Genomic DNA, 13,191 nt, shown 5'->3' on the forward strand with positions numbered 1-13,191 from the left:
AACCAGGGAGTTACCATCAGGCATATTTTGCAGGCCGTATAGACTAAGGTATTTTTGTGCAGGGAGAGAACAATGAGGCTGATATCCAGGAGTAAAAAGTAATGAAGTGATGGGAAGGGAGGGAGGGAGAGAGAGGAAGGAAGAGAGGGAGGGAGCGAGGAGAGAAGGAGAAACTGGGTCCAGGTGCATGTATTCCCAGTTCCTGCTTCCTCTCCTTCCTCAGTTCTGAGCAGTCCCTGGGGGCTCTATGAGACCCTCCTGTATAATAACCTCTTCTTTAGCTTAAGACAGTTCCCAAGGGTTCTATTACTTGAAAATAAGGGGTGTCTAATAATCAAAATGGTGGAACCAGGTGATAGTAGGAAGTAGGAAAAAAATGATCCATCTTCATAGCACTGTGGGAGTAGAAGCCATATTTTCTTGATAAAGCCTAGTATTTCCAGTTCTATTTATTCCAGTCTCACTTTGAGTCTCTCGTTCTATATTCAAGGTGAAGAAGTTTGCCTTTCCTTTGAATTGTTCCTTCCAGACTTGTTTCTGCCAAAACAGCCTTTTCTGGCTATTAAATAAAAGAAAATAAAACTCATAACCATTTCTGAAGCCTATTTCTGCCTGTGCAAAAGTGCAGGTGCAAAATCCAAACGTCCTGTGACCCAGGGGCACAGAAGTGGGATCAGGATGGGCAAAGGAGGGCAATGGCATGCCTGCGAGAACGCAGGGCAGGAGAAATACTGGGGATGAAGGGTTGGTACGTTTTATGAAGTCAACAGCGAGGTGGAAAAGTGAGGGGTTTGCATGTGGGAAGCAAACATGGCTTGTTTCAAAGCAAATGACCACTAGACTGGTAAGAATGCAGAAAGAGATGATGGGCATAGAAATTGTCAAGGACCCATAAAATCCAAACTGGGAGGTGGTGATGCTGCCACACCCTGGATGGTCACACACACTTAGCTTCCTGGACTTCTCATCCTGGCCCCCATGATCTTAGAGGGTGGGAAGTGTGTTTAGAAGGAGCATGCTGCAGGAGCACGCAGGTCCACAGGGTGTACCGTGGGCACACGGACACAGCGTGCTGCTGGTGCAGTCTCCGTCTATGGAGAGTGGGGGACAAAAAAGGGCAACTTGGGCAGCCGTTTAACTTATGTCCAGACAAGGCTACTTTAGAGAGTCACCACACAGGAAGCTGGGACAATGGAAGTAAACCTGGGCACGTGTCCCCCTGCTTGCCTGTGTGTAAGATACCAGGTAGCTGCATGGCCAGATCCTCTGGCTGGATGGGGAATGAGAGCTGGCCTGATACACGTGGATCTGGTCTCTATCTTCCCAGCATAGTCAGTGACCCTGGCAAGGACCCACTACCTGGAGCACAACTAACACAAACAAAACAAGCCCGAAATGCAGGCAAACTGTGGGGCAGGAAGTGAGGAGGGAAGGTGCAGTCATAGGTAGGCAGGGCTGTGAGACACCTGCTACATGTAAAACAGACACAAATCTCTGTCTCCACCCCTTTTCCCCCACCTGGTGGGGGGTACTTCTCTCTGCTAAGGGGAAGGCAAACACATAGATATGTGTGTACAATGTCAGTTGGGGATCAGTGCTATGGACAAAAGTAAAGCTGGCAGAGGGCTGGGAAAGGGATGGATGGGGGATGGAAGGAGATTGAAGGGAAGATGGAGGGGGAAGGGGCTGGAGAAGGGATGGGGGGATGGAGAACACGAGGTGAGGTAGGGGTGTGGTGATTTGCTCTTTAACCTTTAGAACTTTCTAGACCTCTGCTCTCCATCCATATTCCATATAGGGAGAGAAGAGTGTCCCTGAATTACCTGGGTGGAGGGAGAGAATTCAGCAGAAGAAGGAGTGATGTGCACACACCTGCAGCCTGGGAAAGCTGAGAGCACAGCAGGAGAAAGTGCCAAGGGTCATGGGTCGCCACCATCTGGCCCACCCCAGCTGCCTCTCTCTCCTGGACGGTCTCTTCCCTGCGCTCTACTCACTCCTGGCTCATTTCTCACTCCAAATTCTGACTCATGTCTTTTGTACTACCTGGAATGCTCATTCATTTTTTAAATTACATCTTGTTGACCAGAGAGGAGGAAAGAGGTGATAGAAAACAGAAAGAAGGAAAGGTAGAAAATAAGAAATACAGAGACAGACAAAGCTAAACAGCTAAACACCAAAACACGAGAGAAATGAGAGATGCAAAAAAGATGAATAACAAAGTAATAACAGAAGCCAAACTTACTGGTTACCAGTGACCTTAAGTGACTTACATGTGCTCTTTAAACATTATTACAACATTCTCGTTTTACAGATGAGGACATTGAAGCTCAAAGAACCAAGCTCTTTGCCAAAGAGCACGTCGTGGCCAGGGGTACCAAGCTAGCCACAGCGACCTCATCACTGTGCTAAGTGGGGAAAGAAGGACAGTTATCCAGATTATTGGGGCTCTGGGGGTTCACCGGAGTGAAGATTTCAGAGCTCAGCCACAAACTTTTGTCAGGTAGACCGTCTTAAAGCGAGCTATCCCACCTACGCGAGAGTGCCTCTTTAAGTCAAGTGGATAAACAGATGCAGACATAAAACGCGTTAAATAATGGAGTGGTTTTCCTGTTTATCAAACAGTTTTCCTTGGAGAGAGGGGTCTGTTAATTTCATCACTCCCTCAACAAATACTCTTAGTACCTAGTATGTACAAGGGATCCTGGAAATTTAGGCTTTACATCAGCAACAATTGCATTTGCATACAGTGTTGAAAAATACATAATTATTGCATGATATGAGGCACATCTTTGATTTGTTTCCAAAAGCTTTTGTTCCCAGAGCTGAATATGGGCTTCTCCTTAGGCACGCTTTGTTTGGAAAGCAAGGACAGAAGGCACGCACTGGGAGCAGAGACAGGGAAGCTTCTCAGAGAGGGGAGCGGGAGGGGCCCCAACCTGTCCAGAGCCGGCTGGGAGGTCCTAGTCATTGCTCATGGTGAAGCTTCTGGGGAGAGCTGGGAGAGGGCTTTCCACCCGGGAATAGTCCTGACTGGGGCAAAAATCTCGCTGCGAAGTGAAGATCTGCCGGCAGGCTTGACTCTCTGGTAGGGGGTGAGTGCAGACAGGATGCAGCAAGGCTCATTTGCCGATAAGCATAAAATGTGATTACTTGTTCTTTTTATTTAACACTTACCTATACCAGACATATAATATCCTCAAATAATAACTCAAATTACAAGTTGAGAGAGTTTTAGAACAAAGCCGACTAGAAATTCACATAAACAAAAAAGTCAGTACAAAATTAAGATATAAAACAAATTCCAAGCAGATGTTGGGGGCCTTTGATAAAAGCTTTCTTTCTTTGGTTAGTTCGGTGGCATGTTACTAAAATCTCACTGCTCTATTTATAGCAGGGACCTGCTTTTAGAATGTTCTTCTAAACCCATGTGGAGTTTCCACTTAAAGTTGGTTGGGGGTGAGGACAGGGCTGAATGAGGGTGGAGGGGGCAGAGAGGGAGCCACCCTCTTTAGCCCCAGACACTCCTTCTTAAGGACAGTGGCACGAACAGCACCATTGAAAGTTACAATCAACTGACACAGCGACTCAAGGGTCTGCCCTGTCTCAAAGATGTCTATTTAAAACACAGAAGAGTACGCTCCTGTCTGGCTTGTGTATTCCATTCTAACAATTTGTCTGTTCTCTTCCTTTTTTTCCTCTCAATAGCAGTAAGTTAGAAGAGGTCATAGCAAATAGATACTGACTTTAAGCAGACATTTAAAAAGCTGCTGGTGTTTTTCAGTGATAAATAATACAGATCATGTTAGCAACAGAATGATTTAAGAAAATAAGATTCAACTATCTTTTGTTTTAAATGTCTTTGTGTCCCATGCAGAGACTGAAGATTAAAAAAGACTAAAATTAGTTTTGAAAGTATCAGTCAATACACTTGTGTGGTTTTCACACAAGCTCAGGCACAGTATGTACAGAGAGAAGCTGTCTGTCCCACGCACACGCACACGCACACTGGGACAGGGCAAAGCTCCAGTTGTACCTCAAAGTCAAAAGAATCAGAATTTTCAAGGGGAAGGAAACATTTGTAACTCTGAGATCCATCCTCCATCCATGGTAGTGCAAAGATTCAGGGATTTCTGCCAGAAGTCAGAAAAACACTTTCTTAAGGCCAAAAAAAAAAAAAAAAAAAATTTAAGGAGGGTAAAGATAGAAAAGATGAAAGAGACAAAACACAAAGTAGATCTGTCACTATTCAGTGATGGGAGAAATAGCAAGGGCTTCGACAAGGATGGGGACCTATATAATGCAATTCTTCACCCGCATACTAAATGCAGAGGATGAATAATTCCATTCCTCAGTTCAATTATAGCATGGAAATGCCTGAGCTGCTTGCTTTCTAAAAACAGAAGCAGGGCAAACAGACCAAACTAACACAAACGTATATTTAATAGACACACATCTGTCTATATGAAGGATAGGAAAACAACAGAATAAAATAGGTTTCACTGGTCACTACTGACAAAGGGTTATCTGGAACCACCAGTTACTTGTGCTACTGACCCTAAAGGAAATAAGAGTTAAAAAAAAAAAAAAAAGAAGAAGACAATTCACATTTTGCTGCCCTTGTCTCGTCTTTGCTTCCTGGATCCTTCATCTCCACTCTCTCCAACTTCCAAATTGTCAGCCCATTCGCCAGGATCAAACCTCTAACCCTGTCCTGTCTCTCCTGCACTCAACAGCATCTCAAGTCAGGTAATTTGGCCCCAGCCTTTCCTGGAAAACAGATCAGGGCGAAGGAAACAGGCCGTAATTTTCTGATGGCAGGCCGTTTCTACCAGTGCTAGTCTGGAACGAGATAGCAGTATTTCCAGTTTATAAATACACATGGGAAAATCCACTTAAACTCCCACTCGCTCTCCGTATCTTTTTATTTGGTCTGGTGAGCTGGATCAAGGCTGCGACCAAAAGGAGATTGGCAAGGGTGCCAGGGTGCCTCCTGCACCCAGAGAACAAACAGAAGCTACTGGATGGTATCTCTTGCCATCATTTGCTTTCACAGCTGTCTACACATAAGCCAAGAGTTAGCATCCTTGAAAACAAAAGACAAAACACAAAACGTGAAACGGGCAACTGTTTTCACTTGCTCAGAGATAACAATACTCTTTACTGCTACTCTGAGTGGAAAAGTACCGCTTGATATTCACCAGATGATCTCTAAATGCCAAACACTGGGCATGCTCTGTGTTTCATCGGACAAGGGAATGCGAAGAGGAAATGGGCTCAATCCGCTGGAACTAAGTTAACATACATAAAGGTGTTTCTAGGCATCGGCAGCAAGCAAACTGCTTCCTGAAATCTGCAGTTTGATGTGATACAAAGAAAGGAGCTATATGTGGAAGGCAGAGGAATTTGCTGTCTCATTATTTTACAATCAAGGACCAGATGGAAACCGTCAACTGTCGCTCTCCACCTGCCCTTTTATAACAGAGGGAAGGTCGCAGGGGCTCTCTTACCTTAAAGTTGTGTGTCTTCTCATAGTTGAAGTGGTTGTCGTTGTGTGTGAGGGCGGCCCTTCGGACCAGGGAGGAGATCTGTGGACAGGCAAAGAGTTTGAGAGGGGGCCAGAGAAAGCCGCCTTTGACTCCCACCTTCACCCCCAAGGCCACGGCCAGCAGCTCTTGGCGTTTCCTGCCCTGCTTAGGCTTCCGAACCACAGCACACTTTTTCTCGTTTTCCAGCCACAGTTCCTCGGAGAACATCGTGCCCGGACCCCAGGTCTTTCCAGCTTCCTCTGTGGAGCCTGGGAAGCTCAGCGCCGCCAGGTTTTTTTGAGCCGCGGCTAATGTTAGGCAGCAGATTCGAGGCAGCTGCGTCCTGTCGGCAGAGGCCTCCGGCATGTGACCTGGAAGGGCTGGTTTGAGTGATGGAGGGGACTCTGCATCTGAATAAGGACGGGCCTGTTTTGTGCTATTTCTTAAGGCCGACGTGTGCCTGTAACAATAGCACACATTCATAAGCCCAGCAACCCCCAGAAGCTGTATCCAGTCAGCCACTGAGGAATCAATGGAGGAGGCAGGGGCAGGCGGCTTTACTCCTCCTGTTCCAGCACATTGCAAAGGAGAGACCTCAGATACTCGCTAGCATATTTCTCACACACACGCACACACACCCCCCCGAACTAGCTCTGATGTTCAAAGCCTGAGGCTGCATCCAATTATTCTGGGGCTCTGAACCCCATCCTGGGCTGAACTCCAGCAGATTAAACCTTTAAACCCTGGATGATTGTTTAATCTTATAGGAGTTAAAGCCTGCGTCTCTTTAAAAAAAAAATCTGCCCCAGCACTTGAAAGCTTAATTTTTATTTTTATTCTTATGCATGCATTAAATCAGAACAGTCTGAGCACTGAATGAGGCATAAAAGAACAGTATAGCATTTCGGCTGTGGGTTCCACAAAGTTTAAAAAAGAAGCAGCAGAATGTCTTGCTCCAGGACACCCCATCTTTCTCCCTACCTCAACCACAACCCCCCCATATTCCTTAACTAAAACCAAAACGTAGTTTTTTTCTTTTAAATAAAACATATTCAACGTTAATTCTGTTAGTATCCAAGTTTATCCCCTCCTTGCTCTTAAAAGCATCATCTGTTTGACGGTCTCCTGGGACCCTGGCTTTCTGGTCCCAGGTCTCTGCTCTAAGAGAAATGAGGAAGTCATCGTGTCTTAGAAGTACACCAAATTTGTTGGCAAAGTTCAATGCAGCTAATGCCAGACAGTAAAACCAATGCTTTTGGAAGTAGAAAGCAAGAGCGTAGATGGCTGGACCATCACGTAGATGGGACGGTCCATGAATTTCATCCTATCCTCCATGAGGCCCCATGTTCCAGCCCCTCCAACCAGCCCTGGGGAGAGTAACAAAAGATCAATCTTTTTTCTTGTGTAATTCTTTATTCCTGGCAATTACTGTCATTCCAACTTGGTTCAGAAGCCCATCTCCTCAATTCTCCTCTTTTTACTTTCAATAATAACAATAGCCAATTTTTATATTGGGCTTTGGAACACAATAACATGTCATGCCAGACGGTATTCAGAATGTGTTAAGTGCACTTACTCATTTAACCTTCAGCTCATGCACATGTAAAACAAGACTTTTATTCCCATTTCGTGGATGAAGAGATTAAGACACCAAGAAGCATCTCAAGGACATGCAGCTGGTTTAAGCAGCAGAGCCAGGACCAGAGCCCAAAACATCTGCATCCAACATCCATGCTTCTGAACACCACGTCCCACTGCCCACGTAAGTGATGCAGCGCCACATCCTCCACCGTGTCTTGCCAAATGCTTTATCTGAAATATTGGTCAAGTCTGCCCTCTCCTTGCCATTGCTGTCTCACAGTAACTCAGACCCTTGGTATCTCTCCGGTCCACCTCATACACAGCTGCACAACAATCTTTTCAGTCCAGTCACCACTCCACATCTGCTCAGTGTCAGTGATTCTCCATGGCTTGACTGTATCCTTGCATCATGCGTTTTTCATGAACTTGTCTCCTTCTATCCATCTTGTCTATTTCCCTACACTCTTCTCCACAAATCCTATAAACCTCTCCTCCGACATACTCAACGTCCCGCCTTGGTAGCCCACTCTGTCCTTTAGCATCTCCCAGCATCATTTCCATGTCTACATAGTCACCAGCCTTCACATTCCAACTCAAACGCCACGCTCTCCAAAAAGACTTCTCAAAACTCTCCATTGGAGGCAAACACTCTCCTCCGCAATCCCACAGTGTTTTCCCTACGTTTTTCTTATTTCACTTATCACTTTCTATCTGTGAGTGATTTACAGCAGGTCACATGGTCTGCCAAATTGAGAGCTTATTGTGACACGTTCTACATCTGATCCACCTGCTTCCTCCTACAAGAGTGCCCAATAAAATTCCTTGCCATAGTAGGCACCGGATAGAAGTTGCCAGGAAGCACCTGGAAATCAGAGTCATGGAGGAAGGTGTGCAGAAGTGGCTGCATGGGGTGGGGTCTCTTGCCTCACCCATCACCAGGCTTTAGCTTCCAAGGGCATGAACCTCCAGGGATCTGCCCTCCTGACGTCTCCACCAGATCCCTTTGCCCTCCCTTCCCATTCCCCAGTCTTGAAAGACATCTGCCACTCACAGGGATTGAGTGAAGGTTTGGCATACATTTAACAATCTTCCAGTCCTCAGCCTAAAGGCAAAAAAACAGAGAGGAGGACTAAGGGTCCCTTCCCAAAACTTCACTACTAGCAAATCAAGACAGCGAGTCTTTCAATGGCGAGTCATTCTATCTAAGAACATAGTCTGTGATCTGAATTACACTTACCCGGCTGTATGGTTTTAGAATCTGATAAAATAACTCTTTAAATGGAAAATGGGCAAAAGGGGTCTCCTTTTCCTTTTGGCATGTGGGTGGCTGAAAACAAGAAGATTTAATATTTTTTCTTGTGTCTGTGCCTTTACTTATACAAGTAATTTTTATTTCTATTCATGATAGTGATTTCTTTTTCAGATATTTGTTCAATAGAATTTACCCAAACACAAGACACATTCAGACGTGGGAACAGACATGGTTCACTTAAGATGGATCTTACGGGGGACTGTTAAGTGTTAGCATTTGAGCAAGTATTATTGTGAGTAGGGTGGATGACCCCGGATCACCCTATTTATAAAAGGAAAAATGATTACAAAGGTCTCTTGGTAAAAACCTCCCTCTTAAACAGCCCCACCACACAGAGCTCTTCTTTATCCAAGCTCCTCCAGGACAGCGGCTGGGTTTCTTTTATAAACCCGCAAAGTCTCACACACGTTTTCTATACACAGAGACAGGCTGGTGGTCTTTTTCTAACAAAAATTTTTATCTTTCCTATTTTTATTCATACATTCATTAGACGAAGCACATTTCCCTACACGCTCTGTTTAAATCTGAGATTCTCGACCTTGAACGACTGATATTGGGGCTGGATCATTCGTGGTTGTGGGGACTGTCTCGTGCGGTTGTAGGATGTGTAGCGGCATTGCTGGTCTCTACTCACCAGGTATCAGTAGCAGCCTCCAACTGTGATATCAAAAGTCTCTCCAGATGCTGCCAAATTTCTCCGCGGAGGCAAAACTGCCTCCAGTTGAGAATACCAGGGCTGGATTAATAACAAATATTTGCAGCATGCTTCCTCTGTGACAGGTGTTATGCTAAGCACTTTGCCTATATTGGCTCAGTTAAGATTTACAACCCTTTGAAGTAGGTACTGTTATAATCATCCCCACTTTACCGATGAGGAAATGGGAACTGAGCATTTAAATGATTTGCCCAAGGTCACGCAGCTGGTAAACAGCAGAGCTGAGATTAGAACCCTGGCACAACTAACTAAGTCTTTGCTTTTCTTCCCCCAGGACCAAGTTTCTTTATTTTTTAATTATGGTAAAATATGCATAACAAAATGTACCATTTTAACCATTTAAAAGTATGCAGTTCAGCGATTCAGGGGCATTAAATACATTCACAGCGTTCTGCAATCATTATCACTATCTAGTTCCAGAGCATTTCCATCTTTTACCCACTAAGCAGTCACCACTCCCCTCTCCCTCCAGCCTCTGGTTTCCATATATCTGCTTTTTCTCTCTATGGATTTGCCTATTCTCAATATTTCATACAAATAAAATTATATGATCTCTGGCCTTTTGTGACGGGCTTCTTTCACTTGGCATGTTTTCAAGATTCATCCCTGCTGTGGAGGGCATCAGTACTTCTTATTGATGAATAATAATCCACTGCACAGATGTGCCGCATTTTGTTTGTCCATTCACCAGGTGATGTAAATTGGGTTGTTTTCACCTTCCGGCTACTATGAATGGTGCTGCTAAGAGCAATCTGGAACTCAAGGTTTTGTCCGAACACCTGTTTCAGTTCTTTTGGGTATACCCCAAATCTATGCTTTTAATCACCCTCTAAACTGCCTGTCATCCAAATAATGCTCACATTAAAAAACAGGCAGGAGTTAAACGTCAGAATTACTCTCTTCCCCATTGTTAACCTGTTAACAACTCACAGGACTGGTGTTCCCTGGTCTGGTTTTTAAAAGAGGAGACTTTTGTTCTCTCTTGGGCCTCTGCCAAACACAGGCATGCCTTACGGTACTTTTGGAAGTAGGTGGGGCTATAAATAAACGGTGAAATAAGCTCACCACTTCCCTTTTCCTTTTTTTATAAATAGGGCTTGGGATTCTATTTTCTTTGTATGGCCTCTCACTCTTCTTTGTCTCTATGATTAAGGTCCTGGGTCCAAGAAGGAATCAAGCAACGAGAAGGCAGTGGGAGGTTGTCAGATGTAGACAAGGAAGCAAGGACGGGTCAGTGGGCAGGAGGATGCCGGGAAACAAAGCATGTTGGGGTGCGCATGTGCATGTAAAGTGCCCAGGGACGATGGGAGAAGTGCTGAGTTTAGTCATCCAGCATCATAAACCCAGAGGGGACCTCAGAAGCTCACCTAATCAAGGGCCCTTCTCCACCTGGCTTCAGGCAGGCCTACCTCTTGGCCTCTGGGGACCACATCATTCTGCCATTTTAGTACCAATTTCTAGAAAAGGGTGATTTACCATTGATCTGCAACTCTTCTACAGATTTCACGTATATTCCTGTGGTCCATTTTAAGGAGGGATTTTTGAACATGTCATCATCAGTCCCAAGACAGTGTCTCCCCACTATTCCAGTCCTATTCTGAGCCCCCCCAGGACCCCCTCTCACTTGCATTTCTTGAGTCTGTTGAAAGCCTGAGCTATACCCCTGCAACAAACACCACCTGCAGCTGCAGGCGTCTGCTGCCTTGTGGCAGCATATGAAGTGAAAATCTGTATTACTAACGCTGATAGGCCGTCGTGAGGACAGCTCTCTAATATACTGCCGGAATTTGTAAGCAGTGACTCGTTGCTGGGGAAAAAAGCTCAGTTTATCAAATGCCTCATGTGCATTGACCCAATGATTCTATTTCTAGGATTCTCTCAAGAAAGTCTTCAGATAAAGAATTATAAGATAGATAGATAGACAGACAGATAGACAGATAGATATTTATCATGACAATAATAACAAGAAGTGAGAAAAGGCTTAAACATCCAAGACAGGGAAAAAGTTAAATAAATTATGGTACAAACATGTAATGGAATATTAGGTAGACACTAACAAAGATGATTAAAATCACTTTTAGTAATGATGAAGGGATATGCTCCTGATATAATGTTGGTGAGAAGTAGTCTCTTGAATCTAATACAGTGTGATTTCAGTTTTGTAAGTAGATGCATGCAAAAATATCAGAAGGAACACACCAGGATATCTCCAACACACCAAACTATTGGTTCTCTCCAGGTGGAGAAATTTTAATTAACATTAATTTTCTTCTTTGTTCTTTTGTGTACATTTTGAGCTTCCTACAATGGTTATGTTCTAGTTCCATTATATAAAATATAGATTTTTAAAAGTACACTATAAAAAAACTTTGCTAGCTTTAGTGTACACAGATGGTAGACTCTTTACATCATAGGTAACCTTTGAGCTTATTTAATCTCACCTATTCTTTCTACAGTGGAAGAGACCGAGGGTCAGAGAAGCTCAATGATTTGCACCTCCCTCCCCCATCAGAGAGTTATTCTATAACTAGATCCAGAACCAGATCCAGATCCAGGTTCTCTTGTCTGCCACTTGCACAGCTGTGCTTCTCACACTTCGATGACCTCAGGACTCCCGGTGGGCTGGTTCAGACACAGACTGCTGGGCCCTAGCCCCAGGATTTCAGTCAGTGTGAGACCTGGCCTAAGAATCTGCATGCCTGACGAGTTCCCAGTGATGCTGATGTTGCTGGTCCAGGGACCACACTTTGAGGACCTTTGTTTTATGCTTTCCTCTGAACCTGTGAGTCTCAGCCTTACCTGATCATGAGAATCGCCTGGGAAACAAACGAAGAAACAAACAAAACACACATTTAAGTTCCACCTCAGACCAATGAAATCCAAATTTCTGGGGATGGGCTTGGATTTCTAAAAAAATTCCCCAGAGGATTAAAATGTGCATCTGGCACTGAAAGCCACGGTGCTAACCTCAAGCACTTTAATTCAAGGGGATTGTTGGTGAAGACAGAGGTATGAATGTGGTAAGTGCTACTAAAAACCACCCCAACCATAGGAATCCATACTTTTTCAAACACAGAATGTGATCATGTTTCTATTCCTGCCCACCCCACCCCGACTTCATCACGCCACTTAGAACCTCCACAGACTCTTAAGCTAAAGGTAAAAACCCATACCATGGCCTACAGGTGCCTGTGTGGTCTGGTCTCTGCCATCTTTCCAGCCTCTCCTCCCACCCTTTCTTCCTGCCACCTTAAGAATATATAACCATAAACTAGCAGGATGATTTTTAAATTATTACCTACAACCCTCCCTAGACTGCTAGTTTTAAGAGATCAGATATTGTGTGTGCTCGAGTCACAATTAAGACCCCAGTGTCATACCTCAAACCTAGCACAAAATAGGTGATTGCTAAATTTTGCTGAATGAATGTCCACGGCTATAAAACATCTTGAGGTCAAAGGACCACCACGGAGGCTTATCATCATTGCTACCTATTTCTCTAGTCAATTTACTCTTGTAAGTCTCTGATATAAAATCCAGGGGCCATGCCCTTTGGGGTTTTCCTTTGACCAAGCTATCAGATTTCTGGTGTCACAAGATGAGGTACTGGGAACAGGGGGACCCTGCCCCAGGGTCAGGCCCTCAGGGTCACAGTTAAGTTTGGGACTAGAATAATATTAAAAGTAAAATTGTATATTTGTGGACCACATTATATGATATGGTATCTCTGTAACGAAGCAAGATCCTATGGGGCTTTCACAGGACAGGCCGCCCCCGCCCCATCCTCTGGCTGTCTCTTGTTTGTAGAAAAGCCGTGGTCTCCCAGACTTCACCTAAGTCACAACCACCTGGCTCAAGAATTAAAAATTGAAAGGATGTGAACATGTAGTGATAAAAACAGCCATTGGGCCAGGAGAACTGGTAACAATTTAAACAGTAAATCAGCCATATGGTAGTCACAGAATCTTTAGTTCCTCCCTGAAGTACATAGATAAGAGTATCTGATACACATTCCTGAGTTGTTTTATAGATACTAGGGCCCCTACTAATTGAAAGAA

The 13,191-nt window shown here is 44.4% G+C and overlaps 1 protein-coding gene across 3 annotated transcripts in view; it reads right to left on the minus strand.

Annotated features, from left to right (window-relative positions):
- The window catches only part of CHN2 (chimerin 2), a 268,875-nt gene that overhangs the window by 25,404 nt on the left and 230,280 nt on the right, over positions 1–13,191 (minus strand). For all 3 annotated transcript variants that reach the window (XR_010381638.1, XM_031455110.2, XM_064487486.1), the window contains exon 7: positions 5,508–5,585. Coding sequence is in view for 2 of the 3 variants with exons in the window: in XM_031455110.2 (XP_031310970.1) it covers positions 5,508–5,585 (78 nt within the window). In the remaining variant the exon portion in view is untranslated. The remainder of the gene's footprint in view (positions 1–5,507; positions 5,586–13,191) is intronic.

Source organism: Camelus dromedarius, chromosome 7 (genome assembly GCF_036321535.1).
Source record: "Camelus dromedarius isolate mCamDro1 chromosome 7, mCamDro1.pat, whole genome shotgun sequence".
Lineage (NCBI taxonomy): Eukaryota > Metazoa > Chordata > Mammalia > Artiodactyla > Camelidae > Camelus > Camelus dromedarius.